The sequence below is a fragment of the Phaenicophaeus curvirostris genome, chromosome 9 (genome assembly GCF_032191515.1).
Source record: "Phaenicophaeus curvirostris isolate KB17595 chromosome 9, BPBGC_Pcur_1.0, whole genome shotgun sequence".
Taxonomy (NCBI): domain Eukaryota; kingdom Metazoa; phylum Chordata; class Aves; order Cuculiformes; family Cuculidae; genus Phaenicophaeus; species Phaenicophaeus curvirostris.
Window position 1 is genome coordinate 5,682,724 of NC_091400.1, and position 27,260 is coordinate 5,709,983.

Here is a 27,260-nt window from a genome sequence, read left to right on the forward strand (position 1 = left end):
TAACAGCATACTGGAAAAGTCTGGTTATTTTATCAATCAGAAAAGTTTACAATTCAATCCAGGAAGCAGGAATGGCTTCTAACGTAGCATTTGGAAATAAAGAAAAGAATCATTTAGAAGCAGAAAAACAAGATAGCTGTCCTTGGACAGTTTCTGAGGGCAGTGTACGTGGCAAGATGAAAGCGAAGAAAAGAACATAGAATCATAGAATCATAGAATAACCAGGTTGGAAGAGACCCACCGGATTATCGAGTCCAACACCAAGGGTCTTGAAGACCAGAAGCGAGCGTTTTCAAGCAATTTGTTTAAATGGACCATAATTAAGCAAAGCCTTTTGAGGCCAGCGATGATTCACTGCCTAGAGCTGAGATACAATCAGCATATGAATAATTTGAAGATGTAGGAGATTAAACCGTTAGTGCCAATTTTTTCAGAAAGTCAGGCTTCCTTTTAATACAACAGCACTTTGCCCCGCAATGTCCACTCTTCCATGATCACGCAGTGAAATCTTCAACTCTCCTCCACGGCGGGAACATTGACAAGCTAAATGGAAACAAGAATCCTCAGTTAAAAACCCAGTATCTATCACATATTATTTAAAAATCCAAGAAAACTCGGGGAAATAAGGCCTCTGCCTGTGGCAAGCAAGGAGCACCAAGGCAGGCACCCTGCCAGGGACACCCTGGAAGGATTGTCCTTATGGATGAAGATTAGCTGAGAGCGTAACTCAGACTAGAACTTCTCTGCTGAGTCTGACAAATATGCTCGTTAATACAAGTAGTGAATGATCATTTGCTGTGATGTAGCCAAGCAAGTTTCCTTCTAAAGAAGCCTTGGATTCTCTCATTCGTGGGACTGACAGTTTCTCTAGATACGAAGGATGAACATCGAGTATTAGGTGCCTAAGAATGAAGAACCACTTTACCAGTACTGAACATCTAAAATAGATACTACATTCAAAGAATGTTTTTGACTAAACGGTAAATAAAGCTCAAGCAGCCTGTGGAAAAAGTCTACAAAGAAACAAAGATGCTGCCTCAGCTGTCACAAACTGAGACAAATTCTTACACAGACAGGAACAGATCTTAGTTCTGGATATATCATTTAATGCAGATGGATAAACTTTAAGTAGAAATGGCTTTCCACTTGTAAATACTTACAACGCTAAACTTTTGCCTAAAGTACTTAGTCATACACAGGTGGGACGAAAATGCTCACTTAACACACCGAGTCTGTAGACTTGTCAGTTTTCCCATTTTAGCTGCACGACTACTTGGTCAAGAAATGGTCTGGTTCAGATGGCATTTAGCATCTAGGATCGAGTTTCAGGTACTGTTTTTGTGAAAGGCTGCAGATGACGAGGCATTAACGTTCAGTTTTCTTCCTCAATGAGTTTCCAACTACTACAAAAGTTGTTCAAAGCCAAAAGGCGTGGTTTCCTCTACAAACCCTCAAGTTTTAAACTGGGTAGGGCCTGCATTCAGACCCCAACGGAGCACAGGATCTCTAACAGATGGTGTATACACTATGTGCTTTAAAACAATTTCTCAGCCACAGCTGACAAGGAAGCTCTCCCTTATATCAGGACACTAGATTCTCAAACGAAGCAAACACTCCAAAACAATGGAAACTGTATAGAGATTGATACTGATACTTTCAGTTCTTCGGTATTTATAGAACTATCAATTATTGGTTTTAACTTGTCAGAACATCTATGTATGGAGTAATGCCTTCAATTGAAATATGTTGGACTCTTTAAGGTCCAGACCACGCTAAATCTGATCAATCATTATTGCCAAGTGGGGATACGCAGCAAACCTCTCCCACTCCCTCGTGACAGCAGATTAAATAAAAGAGATTAATTATTCCAGAACTTCAGAGGCTGGTTGGGATTTTTTTTTTTCCTCCTTTAAGTGAAACCAGTACTGTTTCATGGCAGGAATACTGAGACTGTTTTGATGTTGGTCCAGTTTATTTTATTTCTAAAGAAACCTTCAAAGTAGAAGAAAAATTAAAAAACACAGAAGAAAATTTTACCCAAGCTTATGTGAAAATAATATGTGGTCTTTTCTTTCTTTCACACAGAAGCACTGATACTTCACGCTATGTCTGTAAGTAAACAGTCCTGCAAGGAACATTTCAGTAACTACAGCATTTAATTTAATAGCAATATCTTCAGACACACTCAGCTTATCTCTGATGTGCACTTGCCTTTTGGATCACAAAGTTGATGCATGTCCATGAGCAGCAAAAATCAGTCTCTGACAACAAGAACCAAAATTTCCCCACTAATGAATACAGCTGTCTGAATAAACAGGTACAGAAAGAGTCCTCTGCCTTCAACCGGTGTGTAAAAATTTCCCTGGAAGAAGCCCCTTCTCTTCACAATAATGTGGAAAGTCCTCTATTATCTGTTTGGTTGTATTGAATTCCTTAAGCGTGCTTATAAATGTCATCCCAGAAATATGCAAATGACGTGAAGGTCTGGATACAGAGACAGTTGCTAAATAGCGCATTCGTTAGAAATTATGAAAGTCTACACATCCAACAGGAGAGACTATAGCTTTTTACATGTTGCAGACTCCTCAAATGAAAAAAAAAGGCAAGGACTGATACTAAACTCTGCTTTAACGCTCAGCTTGAATTCAAGGATACGTACATAGCTTCAGGAAAGATCATAAAGTATTTCACCTTGTAAAAAGCCTGGAAAATTCTCTTTGTAGTTGCTGGGGGAGGTTGTTTTTTAACAATTTGGTCTAATAAAAGTAGGAGGGGAACAAAAACACAGGAAATTATGTCTGACACTTCAGCAGAGATGCAGCTGGCCTCCTCCTACAGGTCACATACCCAGAGAGATCTGACAGTAGATTTAATGTTCCTTATTTGTATATTATTTCACAGCTGATATATTTTGGAACTAACAGATCTTGCAGTTTATGGAAGAAAATCTTCCATTATTCTTGCAATAAAAGGTATCGGATATTACAGAAGCTACCGCAGAGGTTTATAAAAAATTCAAAAAATACTTATTTATAAATTTTTAGAGATACAGAATCTTCTCAATTGCCGGTCATCTTTTCCAAATAATCTCATTAGAAACAGAATTTGTCCCAGTACGACCTGATAACCTTCAGTCACATCAATGTAAGGAAAAATTATTTCTCACAAGCACACAGAGACCACGCGTTGATCAGATGTCAAGTGAACTTGTCCTCTCAAATTGTCTTTTGTATGATTTCTACCACAAAGAAGTTTGAGAACACATCTCTCTGAAATATGGAAAAAAAAAAGCAATCTGTCTTGTAGGAAACACAGAATGGTTTGGGTTGGAAAGGGACCTTAAAGCCCATCCAGTTCCAACCCCCTGCCATGGGTAGGGACACCTCCCACTGGATCAGGTTGCTCCAAGCCCCATCCAACCTGGCCTTGAACACTTCCAGGGATGGGGCAGCCACAGCTTCCCTGGGCAACCTGGGGCAGGGCCTCACCACCTTCACACGGAGCATTTTCTTCCTAAAGTCTAATCTAAACCTCCCTTGTTTCAGCTTAAAGCCATTCTCCCTTGTCCTATCACTTCACTCCCTGATGAACAGCCGCCCCCAGCCTTCCTGTAGCCCCCTTTAAGTACTGGCAAAGCTGCTGTAAGGTCTCCCCAGCTCTTTCTCTTCTTCTTGCATAACAACAAATAAATGATCTAATAAGCACATCAGGGTGATTGAAAGAATACCAATAAACCTCTTCTTTGACTTCAGAGGTCCAATCATCTCAAATTCATATAAGGCTTAATCATTTAAAAGTAAGACTGCAAATAAAATCACTGATAAATAACATTTGCCAGTGCCATATATCTTGTCCTCATTCTTTTATATTTAATGTCAGCCACATTCTTTCAGTTCTTGTAATGTAAGTGAATATTCTTTCTTACATCGTTCCTCGCTACTGTGTAAAAGATCATCATCCTGAGAAAAACTGATCTTCATGCTTAAATACACAGATTTATCAAAACCGAGAAGAAACCTAGTACCATAAAACACATTCCATAAGTAGAATCTGAATGTTAAAAAAACATCATCTCTTCTTATCCAGCTGTGATAACACTAGCTATTCTAAACCCTAAGGTTCCTAAAGAAGTCACTGAAGGGATTAATCTGGAGTAGTTCTCAAGCAAATCCTCAAATCAGGCAGAAATGATATGACTTCTTTCAGTCTTATCTTAATACACAGGAGGGGAAAGGAAACTAGTGCCCAAATTGTACTGGAAAATGCACATCATTAATGAAAATACCGATACCTGTACCCAATAGCCAAAATGCAAGCAATAAAGACAGAGACGTAAAATAAAATTAAATCAAAACACATAAGTAACATCACCTGAAGTTCACCAAGCTTCAGTCATGATGAATGGTCATAAGAACTAAAAACCAAAAGCTGAAATTAAGAACTAACTGCAGAGAGTTACAACTCACAAACTAACACTTCAGACTCCCAGCAGGCATGATGTGTCACAACAGCGAGTAGGAAAGAAAGTAATTTCTTAAAGATTACCTCACACATAATATTACATAATATTCTATTCATATTGAGAAAATGGATAGGGAGTTATTGCTACAGAATGGATTGCAGTAATAATAAAACCTTTTCTTTTCTTGTACATAAATGAGTACGTTTGCAAGAAAAAGGTTTCTCTTACCAAGCATTTCTTTCTTCCCCAGTTGCTCTGACCAGTAGCTGCTTAAAACCGCATGGGCAGATCCTTAAAAGAAATTGGAAAACAAAGTATAGAATTAAATTAAAATCACAGCTTTAGAGAGCAAGCACATTCACAACATAAATGCCATAAAAAAAACAAGTGTTCAGAGCAAAAACACCTAAGAAGCTGCACAGCAGGCAGAACTTACAGCTTTACCCTTTAATTTATTTATGATAAAGCAGCATCAGTTCCTCCTCCTCTGGCTTCAATGGAAATTTTGCCTAGGTGAAGGCCACAATTGGCAGGAATAACAAATAGCACTGATTAAAATACTTGAGACAAAGTACTCCTTTGTTTACCTAATGTGAAGTTTCCTGACAACAGAATCTCAAAATACTAAATTCAAAATATTATTCATCTAAACATGATGTTATTCAATGAAATACGAACTGCTACCCGTCAAAAAACCAAAGAGCCTACTGGTAGATAGAAGTCCCTGTCTAAAACCAAAGTATTTCCTCTCCTAACAATTTTCACAACAAAACCTCAGGGGGGTTTCAGTCTCGAATGCTGGTAAGTATCAGGATGTGACTTGAGGTGATTGTTAAGGTCTCACCACGGTTTCTGAAAACTAAAAGACCGATTTCTTGTTTCCTGACAGGCAGATGGCTTAAAAACTCAGTATCACTTCTCAGATTCAGTGCTAGAGACGCTGCTTCAGCCTATGTTAGCAGCTACGGGCAAAGATGCTCAGCTGGAAACGCTGCTGTGAAGTAACTATAATTATCAGGGCTCAAGGACACCAGGACATGTAGCATTACTAAGAAATCATGATAAAAGAAATACAATACAAAGCCATAACGCTGTTAAAAGTATACTTCGGCAATGCAATAAAAAGGTTTCTTTCTATAAAAGAATGGACACTTAAAAGATGGAAGACAAGAAACAGTGAGCTATAACTAGTCTAGGGAAATACCTCAGAGACTCTGGAAGCTTCTAGCTTTTCCTACAGATCAGTATGAGTCCTCCCAGAAATCCTAAGAAATGAGCTCAGGGATTAGATACGTCCATCAGACGTATCAGATTAGATACATCCATCAGTCCCTGGCTTTATCCAGAAAGCAGGACTGAAAGCTTAAGAAGTAACTGAAATACATGGCTTATATTTCTTTGTAAACCTGTCTTTCTGCTAGCAGTGCTGAATAACTAGCATTACTCCAATAAAGAAGGTTTTCTCCTGTTTTACAAAACATTTAATGAGCATCTTTTACCAAGGTCTTCTTTTTTATCACTTTTTACCAGTTCTCAGCTGACTAATAATTAACCTGTGATTAACCAGTACAACATTCATCACCTTTATAGAGTGGGATATCAAAGGAACAGGCCTTCTTGCCCCTAAATATACGAGCTGAGTTCATTTTATTAATAAGCCTGAGAATAGCCACAATAAAACTGTGATGAAAATAGAGGAGACCTCAGCTGAGGTGCAAAAGAAATAAAGAACGCCAGCAGAAGTGGATGTGAACTTCTACTGCAACGCTCATTCAATACCACTTGAGTTTCTCGCTTTTCTCTAACTGGAATACATCACAGAAAGATCTGAAAAAGACATAGGAGTATCTGGCCTGATGACAGGAAGAAGCTGATTTTCTGAATGAGTTGGCATCAGTCATGGAAGTTTTCAGTTTAATGAGCATGCTCCTGCTGTCCATATGGAACAATAATTCAGAAGAAAGAGTCCAAAGTACAAAGCCAGATTCATTAAGTTTAATAAGAACCTTTTAATTTAACTGAAACAATAGTAAGAGTCACTTGTCACATAAACACATACCTGTAACAGGGTCTTCCAGAACTCCATACCAAGGTGCAAAATATCTGGAGTAAAAATCATGGCCTTTATCTTTTCCAGTGGAATCTCCCTTCAGAGTCAATATGAGTCCTTTCACCTTTCCTGTCTTTTCAACTTGCAAAAACCGTTGTGCTCTGACTTGCAATTCTTCCAGTACAGACCTTGAATACAATTATAGAGCTTTAACAGTGCATAGTCTTCACTCTACAATAATGTGTGTTGAAAAAAAAGCTGAAAACTATATAATCACCTTTTCTACAGTCCCAAAACACTCACTGTAAAATGCTAGAGAAGACAAGATTCCTAGCATTGTCCTCCCTGTGCCATTTCACAGCAGACTACCCTGAATATAATACAGTCCAAGGTAGGAGAGAAAAAAGCTCAAGCCACGCGTTTCCTATTTATTTCCCAAATAAAGCATCCTGGAATATTAGCTACAAAAATGCACACTTTTGTTTCAGCGTTTTAATCACTAGAAGAAATCTTTCATTATTACAAAATACAGAGAGTAAACACTCCTCCTTATTTCAGAGCAAGCAAAGCACCACCACCGTTAGATCTTCACAGGATTCTAAATCACTCTACAACAGTCCTAGGTCTGTGAAATTGCAGGTGCCTTCCTATAAAACAATGGCTGAAAGATTAAAAATAATAAGTACTCAGCTGAGAATATTCCTTTCGTCCCACCAGCCAAACCACTTAGGCCAAACTTCAAGTGAAAATAACAGTAAATTGGCCTGATTTAAGAATTTGTGTTTCGGCAATATATATCCAACTCATACTTGACTTAACAATGAACTTCCCCTCTCCAAGATTAACAAATGCTTTGAAATCATTCGAATTGGAATTTCCTCTATAAAGCTACTTATGATGCTGTTAAGTACGTGCAAGCAGATTCCAGTGAAACAGGAATTAGAATCCACAGCATTCTGTCCATGTGCCCTGTCTCACTCATATCTCCACAGCTATGCAACTCCATTTGAGAAGCAAGATTCCTGATTTCCTGCTAGGATACTCAATCATTTTTTAACTCAGATGGATGGTGCAAAATAAACCATCATTAACACTGTTCCCTACACCTCCCTGTCTTCAAGACAGACTTCAGATTGATCTTACGTAGCTTTGCAGGTTCAATAAACTCACAGGAGACAATAAAATAATTATTTAAAACTGAAGTTTAAATTAGAGCTTTTAATCTCCATCTGTTCTAAAATTAGATCAGAGAGCCTAATACGTAGGGAGTAGACATTAAGCAAGAAGACTCAGTTTCTGCATGCTTGATTTTTTAAAAAAATAGGGTAAGACACCTTTCATAAGCATCACTCAGGCGGACTAAGAGTTTCTTTGTGTCAGGAGAGTAACGGAGATCTTGAACAACCAAGTCACCAACAGCTGCCTGGTGGAAAAGTTGAAAGAGACAAAGTAAAACACAGTCATTTGAATATGAAATATTATTTCCCTAACAGTTCTGTAAAACAAATTCCCAGATAGAATAAGGCTTATGCACGGTTTTTCACACAGCCCACAAGTACATGCAAGGAAGAACAGTAAATGCACTGAGTGCATGAATGGATACAGTAGGTGCTAAGGTGTCAACTTGGAAAGGAATTCAGAGACCTGGAAGAGGGCAAGGACACTGGATTGCCCTCACGTGCATACAAAAGGCTGAAAATGCCACTGAAATAAATACTGACGGTTCAGCCAATGGCAGTGGGAGACAGGAGTTCAACTAAAGCATTCCAGAGAATTCCATTTCCTGAGTGCATAACCCAGACCTTTCCAGCTGAGTGTTTCAAGTTCAGGAGTACATCAAGCAATGCCATGTTGCCACTTCTCAGGATTTTAATACATCAAAATAAATATAGCTAATATAAATGTGCTTCTAAGACCACATATAGATTCTCTTTTACCTTTACTAACTCTTCTACTTCCTGAAGTACCTGAAGAAAAAAAAAAACCACAACTGTAAAAAATGGAACATATCTATGTATGTATCTCTCCAACTATAGTTAGACTTACACACACATACAAACATGACCACATACTTTCCTTGAAACTCTTTAATGAATAAAATCTTAACTGACCTGTGGGTAGGTTGAGTAAACTGGCAAGTCCAGGACAATATGATCTCCCACTTGTTTGGCTTTTAATTCACCACTCAGCGTCACAAATGTAAGAACTGAATTTGTGTTTTCTGGAAAGAGAACACTGCAACGTTAACAAGGATACGAATTTGAATCTGAATTATTCTACTACAGCCCTTACGGTAGCTTACTAAGGTTGGATGCAGCTTTGAGCAACCTGGTCCTGTGGGAGGACGAGCATAGAGTCATAGAATCATAGAATAACCAGGTTGGAAGAGACCCACCGGATCATCGAGTCCAACCATTCCTATCGAACACTAAACCATGCCCCTCAGCACCTCGTCCACCCGTGCCTTAAACACCTCCAGGGAAGGTGACTCAACCACCTCCCTGGGCAGCCTCTGCCAGTGCCCAATGACCCTTTCGGTGAAGAATTTTTTCCTAATGTCCAGCCTGAACCTCCCCTGGCGGAGCTTGAGGCCATTCCCTCTCGTCCTGTCGCCTGTCACTTGGGAGAAGAGGCCAGCACCCTCCTCTCCACAACCTCCTTTCAGGTAGTTGTAGAGAGCAATGAGGTCTCCCCTCAGCCTCCTCTCCTCCGGGCTAAACAACCCCAGCTCTCTCAGCCACTCCTCGTAAGGCTCTCCAGCCCCCTCACCAGCTTGGTTGCTCTTCTCTGGACTCGCTCCAGAGCCTCAACATCCTTAGAGGCACAACACGCTTGAGATTCCTGCTGTGGTGGTAAATGACACCTGTTTGAGTCCCCAGAACACAGGCAAAAGCAGCAGGTTCAGCTCCAGCAAGGACCGAGCTCTGCAGTGCCTGTGTCCCTGCCTGTGTGCCTCTGCCCTGGTGCTGCTTCAGAGATCCCCTAAGTTGGTAAGGCAAGGAAAGTAAATTTACTCTTCGTATTCAATCCGTGGGTCTGTGGCTGCTCCTGCATCCCGCCTGTGTCAGCTCACGCACTAATAAACACGTAATTGCCAGTGAATGTTTATTGGACATTCCAAGGTTGAATGGAAATTTCCTCTTAACAGAAAGAGCAATATTCCCTATTCATCAAATTCCACTGTACTTCTCCCAGGTGACGTCTGCATGTTTAGCACTTTTCTAGGGCTTCGGACCCCAACGCAGGCAGCAGACCACAACCTTATAATTACAGCAGTTGTAGAAGACAATACCTAAGGTATCTCCATATGTGTTTTCTAAATGTTTGGTGCCCTTGTTGAAGAAAACAGAGACCTTCTTAATTAAAAGTAAATTTTCTAAAGTTATAAATAGCTTGTAAACATACTTTTTATGTGAAATAACACAGCAGCTGATGCAAGCGTAGCATGACCGCAGAGAGGAACTTCATTGGCTGGGGTGAACCATCTGAGTCCAAAGCAAGAACCTTGAAAATAAAGTTTATTTAGCATTACTAGGTGGAAAAAGTTTATTTCTTCAATTTATCTCAAAACTTTACATAGCGTGATGAAATTTCAGTTAATTAAGATACATGCTATAATCAGTCTTTGCCTTAAACACATTTTTAAGAACCTGTTTTGTACTGATCTTTGGAATAGCTATTGCTTTTGAGTCAGGAGTCTGTTAGTAATAGAGGACAACTACTTTGTTCTAACAGCAAAAGAGCAAAGTAGAAGTGCCTGCTGGCCTGGGAAGCAGCAGCATCCTTGAGAAGCACAGCTGGCACCTTTGAAGTGCTGCTGGGTAGCTAGAAATTGGAGACAGCAATGCTGAGACACCATCGGTAAGCACAAAGTCAACAAACTGCAACAGCAACTTATCACCTGAAAACGTGAAAAAGAGTCTGGAAAAAGGGAAAAACATCCTGAGCAATGAAGAATTGGTAACTGCCACTGGCTGTTCGAACTGAAAGAACAGGAATAATCTGAGAGAACAGAAAACACCACGATCTATTGACTGCTCCAGGTGAAAAACAGGCATTAACAGCACCTACTGGCTTGTTGAAGTGGTGGTGGCCTACGTTCTCGATGTCTCTCTGATATAAAAATTACTTAATTTTTACCTGAAATGAAGCTTGTCTCTCCGATAACTTTGTGTTGCCCTTTCCTAAACAGATATGCACGAACCTTCTATGTGATCATAGGCCCTTGCTGGGGACATATGGCTGACTCCACCTCTATGACACAGATCATCTTAGAAGTGAAACTGTTGTTTTACTGGTCCCCCTCTGGGCCCACTTCTGGGCTCGGTTTGGTTTGTCCTCCCACTCCTGGGCTCCCTTATGGAACCTATTTGTCCTCCCTCTGGAGTCGATTTAGTATGATTAGCACCATATAAACATATATTAGTAATCTTTCATAAGTATATCTGCTGTTATATTATCAATAAGATTGATTATTGACTAGTGATAAGTTTGTAGTAGCCTGTAATCTATACATACTTCTTGCTGATATTATTGACTCCTGCTACGTTATTGATCACTGATGATAATTTGTAATAGCTTGATACACACCTGTATCTATCCACTTTATTAATCATAGAAATACTCGCTTGTGGTGATTTTTGTGGTATTTGTGGTAATCTTTAATAAAGCACAGAATTTAGAAGATAGAGCTTCCCTGCCCTTGCATATTAAGGAATCCTACAAAGTCACGATCACAACTGGTGTGTATCTGTAGTCTGGGTTACCCTTTAGAGGCTGAAGTTTGTTTTGTTTTTGTATAATGGAACCTGTATCCGAGCTAGGCCAGTTACGAATTGTTACTCCAAGGTTTTGCTTTGGCCATCTTACAAATTAGCACTATTCCTTATAAATGTACCCCCAGTGTCTTCCTATTGCCTCGTAAGGGATTTTGGGGGGCAAGCAGAACCACTCACTTTTGGTAAAGTCATCTCCAGGGTGCAGTTTCCTGATGAAGGCAGTTTCTGAAAGATTCATTTCTGTTGCGATTTTTTGGTGCAAATCTTCATCCAAGTCCTAATGATGAAACAACAAATCAAATTAAAAGCCAGCCAAAAAATACATAATCGAAGTTTCTGTCAAATAAATACTCATTTCATCTTCTATTATCATAAAACAGAATCAGTTTTATCTCTAAATTCTCTGAGAGTAAAAACAAGGTTAAGCATAAAATGGGATACCTAGCTCAATCGCTGTGATATGTAGGCATTTCTAATAAATGTCCTGCTAGTTTTCAAATTCTTGGAATACATGGAAAATAAAAGCACCAAAAAAAAAAATCCAAGCTCAGTTCTTCAACAAAGACAAATCTTTTTTTAAAGTTATGATTAAAGTCACAGAATCAAAGAATGGTTTGGGTTGGAAGGGACCTTAAAGCCCATCCAGTTCCAACCCCCTGCCATGGGCAGGGACACCTCCCCCTGGATTAGGCTGCTCCAAGCCCCATCCAGCCTGGCCCTGAACACCTCCAGGGATAGGGCAGCCACAGCTTCTCTGGATAATCTGTGCCAGGGCCTCACCACCCTCATCGTGAAGAAATTCCTCCTTCTGTCACACAGAGAAGTCATTATTAGCACAATCTAAAAATAGCTGTGACTCTCTTTTTACAACTGTGAAAAATCCATGCCACCAAGAGGTGCGTGGCCATGGCCAGGGCAACGGCCGAGATGGCTGATCAGCGCTCACAGCCGGGCCCCGAATACCACTCTGTGAACAACAGGAACAATATGCTAAATCAGGAGAAAATGAGAGGACATAAAACTGAAAAATAAAAATGCTGCAGCTCACTACACCCTGCTCCAACTGTCTGCAGATTCAAACCAGTGAACACTGACCCCAGGATCCATCAGCCGCAGAGATTGTATAACATTCTACCTCACCCTTGTTCCATTGCCCTTTCCCCAGAATTTTGCTGACTGGCCAGGTTTGAGAATATAGAATCATAGGATCACCAGGCTGGAAAGGACCCATCGGATCATCGAGTCCAACCATTCCTGTCAATCACTAAACCATGTCCCTGAGCACCTCGTCCACCCGTTCCTTAAACCCCTCCAGGGAAGGTGACTCAACCCCCTCCCTGGGCAGCCTGTTCCAGTGCCCAAGGACCCTTTCCGTGAAATTTTTTTCCTAATGTTCAGCCTGAACCTCCCCTGGCGGAGCTTGAGGCCATTCCCTCTTGTCCTGTCCCCTGTCACTTGGGAGAAGAGGCCAGCACCCTCCTCTCTACAACCTCCCTTCAGGTAGTTGTAGAGAGCAATGAGGTCTCCCCTCAGCCTCCTCTTCTCCAGGCTAAACAATCCCAGCTCTCTATGTTCTTTAAAATAGTGAAACACAAATGAAACAAAGAACCAGGTGGACTTGGTCAGGTCCAACCTCTGAAAGACAAAAATTTGCCCTGCTAACTTTATTTATCTCCCTTAATAACTGCAATCCTTTTCAGCCAATCATCCCACGCTACAGATACAAAACAACTACTTGTGTCTGTCATAACCCCGTATGCGCTGAGTGAACTCCATACAATGAAACAACATGCTAACTTTTTACAATAACACACGCCGCTCCTTTATTCCACGGAAAACAGTTCTGAGCAGAACAAAGACCAGCCAAAATGCTATTAAAAATAATAGAAATTTCATCGAAATACTGCCATCCTGTGGCACCTCTGGAACACAGAGAGGGCTCGTTTTGCTGTTCATGAATTACTCCCAGAGGTTTTTGTGAAGCATCTGCTAAGACTCTGAAGGAAAAAGAGAACAGAAATATTCCTGCTAGCTGCACCAGAGCCCCTTGGACCTTAGGATAAAATTCTGCATTAGAATCCCTGCTTTAACTGAATCTCAGCTTTGACACTAAAGCCTCCAGCCCCAAGCTTTAAAATCTCTACACTCCAAAGAATCACAGAATCATAGAATAACCAGGTTGGAAGAGGCCCACCCGATCATCAAGTCCAACCATTCCTATCAAACACTAAACCATGACCCTTAGCACCTCGTCCACCCGTGCCTTAAACACCTCCAGGGAAGGTGACTCAACCACCTCCCTGGGCAGCCTCTGCCAGTGCCCAATGACCCTTTCTGTGAAGAATTATTTCCTAATGTCCAGCCTGAACCTCCCCTGGCGGAGCTTGAGGCCATTCCCTCTTGTCCTGTCCCCTGTCACTTGGGAGAAGAGCCCAGCTCCCTCCTGTCCACAACCTCCTTTCAGGTAGTTGTAGAGAGCAATGAGGTCTCCCCTCAGCCTCCTCTTCTCCAGGCTAAACACCCCCAGCTCTCTCAGCCGTTCCTCATAAAGCCTGTTCTGCAGCCCCTTCACCAGCTTCGTTGCTCTTCTCTGGACTCGCTCCAGAGCCTCAACATCCTTCTTGTGGTGAGGGGCCCAGAACTGAACACAGGATTCGAGGAGCGGTCAAGGCAACGTAAGTCGCCCTCACTATTAATATAAAAACATAATTAGAAGCTCATAGTTTTAAAATAAGTTCCAAGAGGAGGCAATTAGATTTTAGAGGGTCAAAACCACCTCTGAAGCGAGATGTTTTGCCGTAACATAAGCAGTTAGGTAAGCAGGATAACTGTACAAGATCTGGATAGGCTCTGGGGCAGTTAGAAAGGATCCACATTCTCAGTAAGAGCTATTGCCATCGACTGCTCTCTCTGCGTGTTATTTCACACTTGCAATTTTCATCAAGTGCTACTATACAAAGAATGTAAGGCCTATACATTTCTAATCCAGTTTAATAATTAATCCTTGGTAAAAACTGTCAGCAGTGTACCGATTAGTGCCAACTGTTCATAACACCTTGATGAGGAGGATGGCTCCTGCCGACTGCGCTGAAACTACCGTGCAACTTCAAAGTACTAAAAACTGGCTGCTTAAACTTGGCTAAAGCTGAACCTGACATACTAACAGTGATAGACTCAGATTCAGGTCTCTGCTCCCCTCTTTCCTTCCATGAAAAGATAAAAAAATCAAAGAAAAGGAGGGAAAACAACCCACAAAAAAAAAACAACCCTCACACCAAAACCGAATTTCAACACTTCAATCAAAAAATATGGAGCATTGATTCTTATTGATTCTTATTCTATCTTATTGCATTTGTTTTCAGAGATTTTGCACTGGATCCACCGGCTTAAAAGGCAGTTCTCTTTGACTTAACTCAGAATAAAACTAGTATATTCATCAGAAAAAAAAATGAAATTAAGACCCACAAAAAGTACAAATCGTGTCTTGTGTGAAATCACGCTGATGGAAAAAGAATGTCCCTGTGCTGATTTCTCAGTATTTCAGGGCAACAGCAAACAATGCTGGGAAGCAGAACTGCTGCGTAAAGGAGGCAAAGTCTAGCACAGCACCAAGTGCTCCGGGCAGGTACAGAACAGCCAATGTCACTGCAGTGCCTCATAAAGTAGCTTGTTTTTTTAAACTTACATTTTCAAGGAGACAAACTGCCGCAGGATTCCCAGAAAACGGCTGGTTTGTAAATGCGTCAACTGTAAAAATGGGAATTTGCATTGCTGTTTGCATTTGTTTAGCCTTCAGCTGTTTCTACGCGGTTCTCTCTATCCCACTGGATCCCCAGAGGAGAGCAGAACCCCAGGTTAATGTTTCCCTGGCAGCAGGAGGTGCCAGCGTCACCCACCGCGTCACTTCCTGGCATCCACAGGGCCTCCAGCCTCCCTCCAATCCCCAGCGCTCAGCACCGCTTGCTCTCGGATCTCAGATTTTAACCTCCCCCTGGCATCACTCGCCACCTGCTCCAGACCTACACGGACACTGAGGCACCCGAGTGTGTCCCAAGAACAGCAACGACGCTGGGGAAGGGTCTAGAGTACAAGTGTCATGAGAGGTGGCTGAGGGAACTGGGGCTGTTCAGTCCAGAGAGAAGGAGTCTGAGGGGAGACCTCATCGCTCTCTACGAAGCCTGAAAGGAGGTCCCAGCGAGGAAGGGGTTGGTCAAGTAACAAATGAAAGGACAAGAGAAGTCCAGAGAAGAGCAACAAAGCTGGTGAGGGGGCTGGAGAGCAGGCCTTACGAGGAACGGCCGAGAGAGCTGGGGGTGTTTAGCCTGGAGAAGAGGAGGCTGTGGGGAGACCTCATTGCTCTCTACAACTGCCTGAAAGGAGGTTGTGGAGAGGAGGGTGCTGGCCTCTTCTCCCAAGTGACAGGGGACAGGACAAGAGGGAATGGCCTCAAGCTCCGCCAGGGGAGGTTTAGGCTGGACATTAGGAAATAATTCTTCACAGAAAGGGTCATTGGGCACTGGAACAGGCTGCCCAGGGAGGGGGTTGAGTCACCTTCCCTGGAGGTGTTTAAGGCACGGGTGGGCGAGGTGCTAAGGGACATGGTTTACTGTTTGATAGGAATGGTTGGACTTGATGATCCGGTGGGTCTCTTCCAACCTGGTTATTCCATGATTCTATGATTCTAAGAGTGAAACAGCCTCAGGCTGCACCAGGGCAGGTTCGGATTGGATGTCAGGAAAAACCAAGAGATAACATGTGGAGAATCTACAGACACTGATGAATGACTTGAAAAAATAAACACTCTCTTAGAGTTGCAACGATTTGTTGATATGATTAGTTGTCTCGTAAAATGTAGCTGGTTTACGTCAAGAGACAACCTGTCTTAGGGCTGCAATAATTTATCGATGTCCTTATTTGATTTGTGAGATCTAGTTGTCTTGGGTCAGGAGATAACCTGAAGTACCTGAAGAGGCTACAAGAAAGCTGGGGAGGGACTGTTCACAGAGGCTTGTGGTGATAGGACAAGGAGCAACAGTTATGAACTGGAGAGGCAGATTTAGACTAGACACAACGAATTTCTTCACAATGTGGGTGGTGAGGCACTGGCACAGGTTGCCCAGAGAAGCTGTGGCTGCCCCATCCCTGGAGGTGTCCAATGCCAGGTTGGATGGGGATGTGAGCAGCCTGATCCAGTGGGAGGTGTCCCTGCCCACAGCACAGGGATGGAACTAGATGAGCTTTAAGGTCCCTTCCAACCCAAACTATGCTAGTATTCTGTGATTCTATGATTCTAAGACACACATCATGGTTGGAGAACCTAAAAAAAAAAAAAAAATTCCTTGAGGACTTACAAGGTTCTTTGTCTAAAACTAGTATATAGCTGGTGTTTTTCTAAGATGGAATGCCTTTTTCAGAAGGGCATGCAATTCAGCACTGAACTGTACAATAAAAATATTATTCCTGTTGCTTCAAAGACTTCAAAGACTTGATAGGAACGGTTGGACTTGATGATCCGGTGGGTCTCTTCCAACCTGGTTATTCTATGATTCTATGATTCCGTGATTCATTCCTGTTCAATATTTTACCAGCGAATAAGTGTTTCTCACATTACCATTACAAAACAGGAATATTCTTATTGAAGCTAAAGTCATCCAAGACACTGTAGTTTTTGAAAGCAAGACATAACATCCCCCCAATGGTGTCCTTTTCACAGCATGTTCTTTCCAAGTAGTGCTCTTCCAGCCACAGTTACACCTTGTGTTCGGTGTGCTCTGTGCTGAGCAGAGGTGTCTCCTGCAATCCCCTCTGCTTGCAGCCTTTCCCTGTCTCAAATGCAAGGTCAGGCAGAGCTGGAGCCGGCTCCGAATTAGCCAGAGATGTGACTGTTGTGAAGCTCATTATAACATTCAAGTGAGTCCTTGGGAAGGAACAGAAGATGCACAGGATTCCTGGGAGGATTTCTCCATCTGGGTGCGAGTGGGAGATGCATCCTGCCCGATCGCCGCGCAGACCGATGCCGAGCGCTCCCTCGCCTCTCCCAGGGCTGCAGTAACCCGGCGCTCGCTCTCTAACCCCCCCGAACGGCTCTTGAGAGGGTTGATTTGCGGGTGTGTTGGGCACCGAGGCGGCCGCGCGCGCCCCGGCCCCAGCCCCGCCCCCAACCCGCCTTGGCGCCGAACTCGCGCGCTCAGCCCGCCAAGCGCGCGCGCGCGCGGGAACACACCATCCCCGACCACCCCCCATCGCCTCCCCGCCGCGCATGCGCAGCGGTCGCGCCCGGGCACGGGGAGGGAAAAACACACACACACACACACCCCCCCACACACCCCCCACTCTCGACCCCGCCTGCCGCGCACGCGTAGCGCGCGCTCCCCGCCGCCGCGGCGAAAGGCGCGAATACCCCCCTCGGCGCCATCGCGCCCCGCGCACGCGCAGTGCCCGCGCGCATCGCGGCCGCGCCGGGGAAAGGCGCGGGCGGGAAAACTTCCCCCGCGCATGCGCATCGCGCGCTCCCCGCCGCAGCGGTGGAAAGGCGCGGGCGGGAAGCGCCGCCGCGCACGCGCAGCGCGCGCCCCCTCGCGGCCGCGGCGGCGCGAGGCGCCGACATCCCCCCCCACCCTCGGCCCCACCCGACGCGCGTGCGCAGCGCGAGCCGCCCCGCGGCGAAAGGCGCGAATCCGCCCTCGGCCCCGCCCCGCGCGCACGCGCAAACGCGGCCCCCGCGGCCCCGAGCGCGGCGTGGCTCTCGCGACACTCGCGCGGCCGGGGACGCCATCCCGCTCGCCCTCGTTGCGCAGGTTCCGATCCCGCCGCCGGCCGGTCGGAAGCGAGGCGGAGGAAGAAAAGGAGGAGGAAGAGGAGGGGCGGCCGCTCCTCCCTTTGAGGCAGAAGCTCCCGCCGGGGCGCGTCGAAGGGCTGCGCTCGGGCCTCCGGGTGAGCGAGAGCGGCGCCGCGCCGCCCCGGTGGCGGCGGGGGCTCGGGGCGCCGAGGCGGGCGGGGCTCGGGGCCGGCGGGCGCGGCGCGGGGCCGGGGAGGGCGGCGATGGCGGCGGGGAGGGGTGGAGGGGGGCGCCTCGGCCTCGCTCGCGGCGCGGGCGCCATTTTGAGCGGAGGAGGCGAGGGCGGTGGCGGCGCGGGGAGGGCGGGGCGGGGAGGGGGGGCAGCGCCGAGGGGAGGGGGAGAAAATGGTGGAGGTGTTGGGGGGTGGGGGAGGGAAGGGGCCGCGGGGTTGTGGGGGGAGGGGGGTGGCAGGGCGCGTGCCCGGGGCCCCGGGAGCGGGGCCGCCCGGCCGGAGCCGTAAATGGCGGCGGGAGCGGGCGGGGCGCGCGCGGGCCGGCTCCGAGGCGAGGGGGCGGCGGAGGGGGCCGCGGGGAGAGGCCTCTGGTGCGCACACGGGCCCAAGCACACAGGGACACTTTTCACACACGCACAGGGCCACATAGGAGCACCTTTTGCACTCACACAGGCACCCACAGACCTTTTGAGCACACACACAAGCACCCAGAGGCGCCTTTTGCGCGCACAGGCACACGCAGAGAGCCCTTTTGCACACATGCGCATACACAAGCACACAGAGGCGCCTTTTGCACGCACATACAGGCACACAGAGACTTTTTGCGCGCACACAGAGGCACCTTTTGCACAGACGCACCTCTCACATACACACAGAGGCACAGAGACACCTCTAGCACACACACAGATGCATCGCGTACACACCCCCCACACAGAGGTGTGGGTGCGCATCATCCCACAGGCACAGATCTCTCATACACAGGTATATGCACGCCCCACATGCATGCACAGACCCCACACAGCACTCCCACAGAAACGCACCTCTCGTACAGACACGTGCACACACACACCTCCACCCACTGCAGTGGGTGCTCCCCATGCCCCCTCACAGACACACAGACACAGTGCAAACACCAGGGCACCCTCACGCACACCCAGATAGTAAAAATGCCTGCAAATAAATTCTCGTGAGACTCATTTTGGAGTTTTAGAAGGCAAGCACCAGTTAATTAGCCCTGGGCAATGTGAGGGAGCAATCTCCATCAATCTGTGCAGTGAAACAAGAGCTGGGGACAGGATCCATCTCCCACTTACACGCATTTAAATTTTCCTGGAAATCTTACACATCATCTACTAGTTCCCAAGAACTCATTTTAATGTTATTATGAACTTCACAACAGTCACATCTCTGGCTGATTTGTAGCCAGCTCCAGCTCTGCCTGACCTTGCATTTGAGACAGGGAAAGGCTGCTAACAGAGGTGATTGTTGAGGGTGGACCTCATCACAGTTTTCTGCTTCCTCACATGGGAAAGAGGAAGAGCAGGCCCTGATTTTTTCTCTCTGGTAACCAATGATAAGACCAAAGGAATGGCAGGACGATGCGAGGCAGGTTTAGGTTGGGTATTGGGAAAAGGTCCTTCACTCACGTGGGAGCACTGGAATGGACTCACCAGGAAAGGAGTCACAGCACCAAGCCTGGCAATATTCCAGAAGCATTTGGACAATGGATTGAGACACACAGTGTGAATGTTGGGGTTGTCCTGTGCAGGGATAGGAGTTGGACTTTGTGAACCTTGTGAGTCCCTTCCAACTCAGGTTATTCTGTGATTGTATGAGACCATGCTTAACACCAGACATAATTGTCTGAAAAAATAGTATTTAAAAAAACACGGTATAAAAAAAAGCCATGCTATCGGAGGGACGTTCCATCTAACTTTCAAAAAATACAACTCCTTGGATGAGCTTAACTCTACTTCAGCTTGAATGAAAATACTCCACTTTTTGTAAGAGTAACTACTTCTTGTATGAACCCCACGCCCCCCCAACCACCGGGGCTTGCCTGGGCAGCCCCAGCCCCTGGGGCGAGCCTGCAGCTCCTGCGCTGCCCGAGTGCCCGGGAACACATCAAGGGGCTGTGCGAGAGAGGGAAACCAGCAGGAGTGCAGCCCGCATGCTTCGTGCGAGACAAAGGGAGGCCTTGTCTCCACACTGTGGCGTTGCGGGGTTCCCGTCTCTTCGTCGGCTTCCGTGAAGGGGGGAAAAAAAGCCCGCAAAGCCTTGTCAGGGTGTGCTGGGTGAACACCAGGGCCCACGCGCCGCACGCAGTTCCTGCTTGGAGCTGGGGGTTGGGTGAGATACAATGCGGTGTTAAATAGGGAACAGAAATCAAGCTTGTTCTCCATTACGCTACTCACCTGCAGAAAAAAACTACCAGCTTCCTTTTGAGGGGAGGGACTTGGGCACATGTGGAATCTCAAAATTCTCCCTTTTTTTTTTTTTTCTCTTTTCCTGGTAGGTTTTGATTAAAATACAAAATGGACTGGAGCGGAAAGCATAATGGGCCAAATGATACAACTAATGATGGAACAGTGGTACGACTGCGAGGCCTGCCGTTTGGTTGCAGCAAAGAAGAGATTGTTCAGTTTTTCCAAGGTAGCTCTCGTTCAGTCAAAGTGCAGTGACTTGAGTGTCTTGTATGTGTATGCTTGAATGTGTAATAACTGTTAATGGGGTGGGGATGGGGAGGGACTGTGTTAAGTTACTTAATGTAAAGTAAACATGCCCTGTAAATGAAGTACAGATAACCATAGATGTCATAAAACACAGTATGTATGTAATTTAGTTGAGGTGGTAAACAGTACACATATTGGGGTGACCTGAATGTTAGCATTTGGATCAGTTAAATTGCTTGATTGGTAGCTGTATGTTTTTCATGTAACTTAGGTCGTTGTATTTTTGCATAGTTTAAACAGAAAAGATGTATGGCTAAACCATAAATGTTTAATGAAAGATCATTGGCTTGTGTTGTTGGGTGATGGGGAAACGAGGTGGTTTTCATTTTCGTTGTTGTTGTTTAGATATGCTTTAAGTATTTGCTACGGATGGGAATGTTTCAGCCTTTAACACTGTTCCCCTTGATGGGGTTATTTGTCCTTGGGTTAAAGGGTTGGAAATCGTGCCAAATGGGATAACATTGACGCTGGACTACCAGGGGAGAAGCACAGGGGAGGCCTTCGTGCAGTTTGCTTCAAAGGAGATAGCAGAAAATGCTCTGGGGAAACACAAGGAAAGAATAGGGCACAGGTGGGGATGGAGAGTTTGGGATGGTGTTACATCTTTATTTTTGGGGGTTGTGGGTCAGTAATGCTTTGGGGGGGGCTGGGGACCTTTATATGGAATTGGGTGTTTTTAAGAATTGTTAAAACCGATCCTAAGTTAACTTGGGAAATATGGTAGATTTGGGGGGTGGGGGAGACAGTATTGCTCTGGGTAGTTTGCTAAACGTGGAAAATTGTTTGAATTTTCTTGCATAGGGTAATTTGTGATAAATGCTGCTATAGCTAGACATTGTTTTTCAACGGTATGTTTGTCATACTGGAAAAACATGTTTTATGCTTAATTTGTACAGCTAGAATTTTCACGTAGTAATTTTTGCCACTGTAAAGTGTGGGGATTTTTTATACACTTAAGATTCTTACAGATTTGAGGAGAAACTTAAGTTGTATGGTATCTTTAGCCACTTCTATTGGATTGTTCATTTAGTTATAGAAAACTTAGTGTGGCCTTTTATAATATTCATACAGCTTGTGCGTGTCTTCTTACTGTTTCCTCGACCATCCTCTTTTATTAGATATATTGAAATCTTCAAAAGTAGTAAGAGCGAAATCAGAGGATTTTCTGACATGCCGAGAAGAATGATGGGACAACAACGACCTGGACCATATGATAGACCATTAGGAGGAAGAGGGGGTTATTATGGAGCTGGGCGTGGAAGTATGTATGACAGAATGCGTCGAGGAGGTGGTGGATATGACGGTGGTATGTCTATCTAATGAATGGAGGGTCTGTTGTCAGTTTCGTGTTCCTGACATCTTTGTCAAGAAATAAAGAAATGGCAATAGCTGCAGTACCTGCTAGGTTTGACGCACCTCGCTTCAAAACTGTTTTACTTGCAATGCATCAAAAAATATGGCTTAGTAACTAAGATTAATGGAAGTAATGAGGAAACAGTATATTCAGCAGAATTTGACCTCTTGCTTGCATGTTTTAGTCTTTTTACTGTATAAAAGGAATTTTATATTTGCAGTTTGTTCAGAAATGCAGATTTAACAGCCTGTAGCAGTTGTTGCAAACTTCTGGGTGCCCTAAGGCTGAAAAACTGACTCTTGTGCGTGGCTTGGTGCATCCTCAGTAACAACATCATTGTCCTTTCTTTCTCTCCATTGCACAGGATATGGTGGCTTTGATGATTACGGTGGCTATAATAACTATGGCTATGGAAACGATGGCTACGATGACAGAATGAGAGATGGGAGAGGTAAAAACAAAAATTAATAGTTTGTTTAAAAAGATCTTTCTTCTCTTTGAGTTGTAAGATGGGGTATTCCCAAGATAGAAAGAACTGCTTTCTTCATTAGGTTATTTAGTAAAGAAACAAGGTACATTTAAAAGGTGGGGGCGGGAGCAGGGCAGAGATTGAGAGACCTCAGGAAAAGGCTTATTGCTTAGAACACTCTCTGGTTAAGTGCTTGGATTGGTAGATGGGAAGTTTAACCACCTTGCATTTGGTGGCGTAAAGCGAGTGCTTTCCGCTAGAGGGGACTGAGGACTGTGGTGGCTTCTCACGATCTGACAGGCGTGTGTTTTGTTTGTGACAGGCATGGGAGGCCACGGCTATGGTGGAGCTGCAGACGCAGGGTCGGGTTTCCATGGTGGCGGTCACTTCGTTCACATGCGAGGGCTGCCTTTCCGAGCAACAGAAAATGATATTGCCAACGTAAGTACTGAGGGGAAAAGCGCTTCCTAATGGCGGGAGTTTGCATCTTCCTGTCTCTCATGGTCCAGACTTGGTTAAAGTCCTTAGGCAAGTGGTTGATAACTAAAGTCACGGCCCTTTACCCGAGTTCTACAAAGCTTAATAGCAAATGAGTTCTTTAGAGCTTCAGGTAAGATTAATGAAGTCAGCTAAACTGTATTTAGCATTAATCTCCAGGATCTCTGTGTTTGCATTTCCATAAAAGGTGTATTGGAGAGAGAAAGGATGTTGCAATCGGGATCCGTGTTTTAAGGCTTTCAGAAGTTTAGCTGAAGATTCACAGTGTTAAAGGCCGTTGGGAGCTGCATTTGGTTGGAGGGACCAGTGTCCCATTACCTGTGAGGTCAGGGTGGCAGAGACAAGCACGTCTGCAAGGTTTTAGGAATATGTTCTTGTGTCGGTGCAGATGCGATGCTCTTAGGGGAAAAGTGTTCTTGGGGTATGAGGCGTGGTTTAAACAGAGCCTCTCTACTGGGTGGTCCTTTTTATATTCTACATGCAGAACTTCATTCTGATGATTGTGCTCGTTTTCTTCAGGGTTTTTGTAATTAAGCTATATTTTCTTCTGTCAGTTTGTTTTCTTTGGTCTAAAGACTCTTTGAGAACAAGGGGAACATGTTATTGCAAATTGGTAAGCAGTATTTTGGCAGTATATTCAAAGGTTTGGGCACACATACTCTTTGGTGAAGAGGCTGCTGGTCAGAAATACTGATGGATCTCCGAGTCGTGGAGTCCTGCTCAAGGCAGAGCAGTCTGCTGTCTTTGAATTCCATAAATATGTCCTTGCTTTGGGGAAGTCTGTTTGGCTCTGCTTCTTCAAAACCTGGAGTAATTTTTTTTTCCTTTTCCAGGATGACATCATATTAGGACTTGTTGCTTAAAGCAGTGTGTGTGGGCAGGAATTATTGTTCATGTCTTTGCTTATAAAGAACGTTCCTCAAGCTCTGTAGCTGGAGTTGTTTGGATTGTGTAATAGGCAGTGGGTGTAGATTGACCTCATGTTGAAGGTCCACTATAGCTAAGAAATACTTTAAAAATGAGTAATTAAACTTATATCGTTGGGTGAGATGAAATGAACACTGCACTCCACTAATCCCTGGGGTGGAAAGAAAGTACCTGGCTTGAATTCTGCATTAATGTGATTTTTTTTTTTTTTTTTTTTCCTGGTTTGTTCTTAGTTTTTCTCGCCATTGAACCCCATAAGAGTTCACATTGACATTGGGGCAGATGGAAGAGCCACAGGAGAGGCAGATGTGGAATTCGTAACACATGAGGATGCGGTAGCTGCCATGTCTAAGGATAAAAATCACATGCGTGAGTGTTGTGCTCTCTTAAGGCTTTCACTGACCAGGCTTGAGCGGGGTTTGTAAGGGTAACCTGGATATAAGGGTTTAAACTGTGTTTAACTTGATTTGCTCTGCAGTAAACATACAAGTCGTAAGACTTCGCCATTTCTCACATTCCGTGCTCGGTTTTTTGGGCTTCTGTCTCTTGTAAGGTGGGGGTGGTGTCATAACTCCGTGCTTCTGTTCTCTAAAGCAAAATACAAAGCAAGGTGCTTTTGTTCCCTACAGAGCATCGATACATTGAGCTGTTCCTGAATTCAACTGCTGGAGGTGGTTCTGGAATGGGAGGCTATGGCAGAGACGGAATGGGTACGTGTCAGTCCCTGACTTAGCTGACACTTGGCTGGGTCTGAATGAGTTCCGGGCTTGTAACGGTGAATTTCGTGCTTTGCAGATCAAGGTTATGGCTCTGTCGGTAGAATGGGAATGGGTAGCAATTACAGTGGCGGATACGGAACCCCTGATGGCTTGGGCGGATACAGTAAGTAGAAGTTTGTCTGAAGTGTATTTGCGGGGGGGGGCAGGGGGCGGGTGTTACAGGGAGGAGGGGAGTGGTTTCATTTAAATGGCTTGGGGTTTAGCATGTGCTGCTGCTGCTGCAAATGCCTCTTGAGAGCAACAGTGCAGCAGGGGGGTTACTGTGGGGTGAATAGAAGCCTCTTCACTGACTGCCCCGTGCTACCATCACGTCTTTTCTCTTTTTAAGGTATGTATGCGTGACCTTGTGTGAATTGTTTACAGGTCGTGGCAGTGGAAATAGCGGAGGCTACTATGGGCAAGGCAGTATGGGAGGAGGAGGATGGCGCGGAATGTATTGAGGGGTAGCCTTGCTTCTGCAGAGCATCTGGGAAGAAACAGTCTCTGGTCTGCTAGACTTTCTTACAGAATTTAATTTCTTTTGTATTTTAAGAACTTTATAATGACTGAAGGAATGTGTTTTCACAACATTATTTGGTAAGCAACAGATTGTGATGGGAAAATCTGTTTTCTGTAGGTTTTATTTGTTGCATACTCTGACTTTAAATAAATTTTTATATTCAAACCACTGATGTTGATACTTTTTATACTAGTTACTCCTAAGGATGTATTACATATTCCAGACTGCGGTTGGTTAAGATGTTGTACTGTGGTTCAATAAAGGTGGTTGTACTGTTGCTCCTATGAACACTGATTCAGTTCTATGTACTCTTGGTGTAGTGAACGAGTTTGAAAAATTCCACTTGTTTAAGGGGAAAAAGGTAGACGAATAGATTAGTTTATTTGGTAACGATCTTTCCTAAACCCTTTTGATAAGCTGTATGTAATAACTTCGACACAGCCTGAAGCTGTGGAGGCTAAAAGTCACTGTTCTGGCTTTCTTCCTGGTACTACGGACTCTGTCATTCCAAACGTGCGGCTGCAGCGCGAGCCCTGCCCCGGGTGTCGCTGCTCGGGGCTGGGGAGGCACCCGCGTGCCTGAACTTCGCTTTTTGGCTCTAGGGACCGACCGCATTTCACACCTGTAACTCGCAGAGCAAATTGAAACACTAGCACAGCTTCTGCCTGACATGAAATAGGTTGAATACTCATTAATTTGGAGCTATTGAAGTATATATTTTTTTTCCACAAAAACTGCTTTTGGGAAGGGGGGAAATTAGAAGCAAGTTAGGCTTTTTCTTTCATGGAATTGCTGTATTTCAATGTGATTCAGGCATTTTTTTTGCTGCACAGAGCTGATTTGGCTGTACTTGTTCAGAACCTGGTGAGCCGTTAATGTGAATGAGCTCAGTAGAAGCCAAATATCTCTAAAACCCAGTCAGCCCAGTACTTGTTAAACTACACACAACCCAGACACGTCGCTAAAACTTGTGCATTTGTGACATGTAAGATATGTAAGAAACTATTGTTTGAAGACACCGTAGCTGATGTGTAAAGAAATAAGGTATTTATTCTTCTGAGCCAGTGTGATCTCCCAAATCAACTGCTTTGTCCTCAATGCCTCCCTGAAAATGTCAAATGTGATCTTGGGTATTGAAAGTCTGTCACCTGTTCTGCTAGTGCTGTGTTATCTGTGTAATAAATGTCTTGTTGTGGGAGAGAATGGAGTTTATTTCACTAGAGAGCGTGTTCTTGTGTCAAAGCGACTAGAAATAATTGCTGAAAGGGCAACTGCTGTAGGAAGCTTTCCGAGTACTGGAATAGTGCAGGCGAGGAAGGGGAGGGAAGGCAATGCGGGATCCTAACAGCAGGGATTTTAAAGGGCTTTAACTCTGCCCTTAAAACACAGTGGGGTCTGGGTGTGATGCTGAAAAAAAGCTGGCAAAAGGGGGAGAAAGTTCATCCAGCAGCAGGAAAAAATACTTTAGAGTGAGGTAGGGGACTGCCCTTCCTGGAAGCATGTTTTCTGTCAGCATATGTGTTCCGAGAAGGAACAGCTGGAGCTGTTGCAGGAACAGGGTTTGACAGCAAGACAGAAATCCAGGGGCCGTGACAGCACCCTCCACAGCCTGCCAAGAGCCAGAATGTGACGCTAAGGGCAATAAACCCACGTAGACATTAACAGCACTCACCCTTTTGAGGCAGAGTCACAGAGTAACAGCAACCTGAATAATCCTCTACTAGTTCAGTGACATTCCCTCTCTCCAGGGCTGCTCTGTTTGCGGGGGAAGAAGACTGCAGTTAACAGAAATTTCATTCACTGCGTTACAGCAATGTGTTACTCTTCAAACATTACCTCTGCTAAGGTTCACTTTTATTTGGAGTTGTCATTTCTGAAAAGTCACTGAAGCGGGACAGATGGGCACCCGCTGCAGCCCAG

General features: G+C 44.7%; 2 protein-coding genes across 5 annotated transcripts; one reads left to right on the top strand and one right to left on the bottom strand.

Moving 5' to 3' along the window:
- Positions 1 to 261: 261 nt before the first annotated feature.
- PBLD (phenazine biosynthesis like protein domain containing) lies at positions 262 to 15,064 on the bottom strand. The gene is made up of 9 exons (XM_069864015.1): positions 14,976 to 15,064; positions 11,468 to 11,567; positions 9,918 to 10,016; positions 8,624 to 8,733; positions 8,450 to 8,479; positions 7,847 to 7,935; positions 6,522 to 6,700; positions 4,691 to 4,753; positions 262 to 543 (listed from the first exon to the last, which is right to left on the bottom strand). Exons 1-9 carry the CDS (start codon positions 15,057 to 15,059, stop codon positions 431 to 433), a joined length of 867 nt encoding a protein of 288 aa, XP_069720116.1. The 5' UTR covers positions 15,060 to 15,064; the 3' UTR covers positions 262 to 430.
- A 2,944-nt stretch (positions 15,065 to 18,008) lies between these two features.
- On the top strand, positions 18,009 to 25,505 carry HNRNPH3 (heterogeneous nuclear ribonucleoprotein H3). Of its 4 annotated transcripts, none has more exons than XM_069863232.1 (10): positions 18,009 to 18,223; positions 20,598 to 20,734; positions 21,247 to 21,385; positions 21,933 to 22,120; positions 22,533 to 22,619; positions 22,960 to 23,078; positions 24,296 to 24,431; positions 24,692 to 24,772; positions 24,858 to 24,944; positions 25,170 to 25,505. In XM_069863232.1, the coding sequence occupies exons 2-10, from the start codon at positions 20,617 to 20,619 to the stop codon at positions 25,181 to 25,183; spliced, it is 969 nt and encodes a 322-aa protein (XP_069719333.1). In that variant the 5' UTR covers positions 18,009 to 18,223; positions 20,598 to 20,616; the 3' UTR covers positions 25,184 to 25,505. The 4 variants fall into 4 exon arrangements, with proteins under 4 accessions (XP_069719333.1, XP_069719331.1, XP_069719332.1 ...); XM_069863230.1 differs by having other exon boundaries at positions 25,205 to 25,505; XM_069863231.1 differs by having other exon boundaries at positions 21,933 to 22,075; positions 25,205 to 25,505.
- The last annotated feature ends 1,755 nt before the right edge of the window (positions 25,506 to 27,260 follow it).

Bases quoted from the DNA above. Each gene is read 5' to 3' on its own strand.
- PBLD (XM_069864015.1), bottom strand. From the start codon at position 15,059: ATGCAAATTCCCATTTTTACAGTTGACGCATTTACAAACCAGCCGTTT. The intron at 8,480-8,623 runs GTCAGTTAAGAT...TTTTTTCTTCAG, and splicing joins TTTACTCAACCTACCCACAG to GTACTTCAGGAAGTAGAAGA. The intron at 4,754-6,521 runs GTATGTGTTTAT...ATTTCTTTTAAG, and splicing joins TCTGGAAGACCCTGTTACAG to GATCTGCCCATGCGGTTTTA.
- HNRNPH3 (XM_069863230.1), top strand. From the start codon at position 20,617: ATGGACTGGAGCGGAAAGCATAATGGGCCAAATGATACAACTAATGAT. The intron at 22,620-22,959 runs GTAAAAACAAAA...TGTTTGTGACAG, and splicing joins CAGAATGAGAGATGGGAGAG to GCATGGGAGGCCACGGCTAT. The intron at 24,773-24,857 runs GTACGTGTCAGT...CGTGCTTTGCAG, and splicing joins CTATGGCAGAGACGGAATGG to ATCAAGGTTATGGCTCTGTC.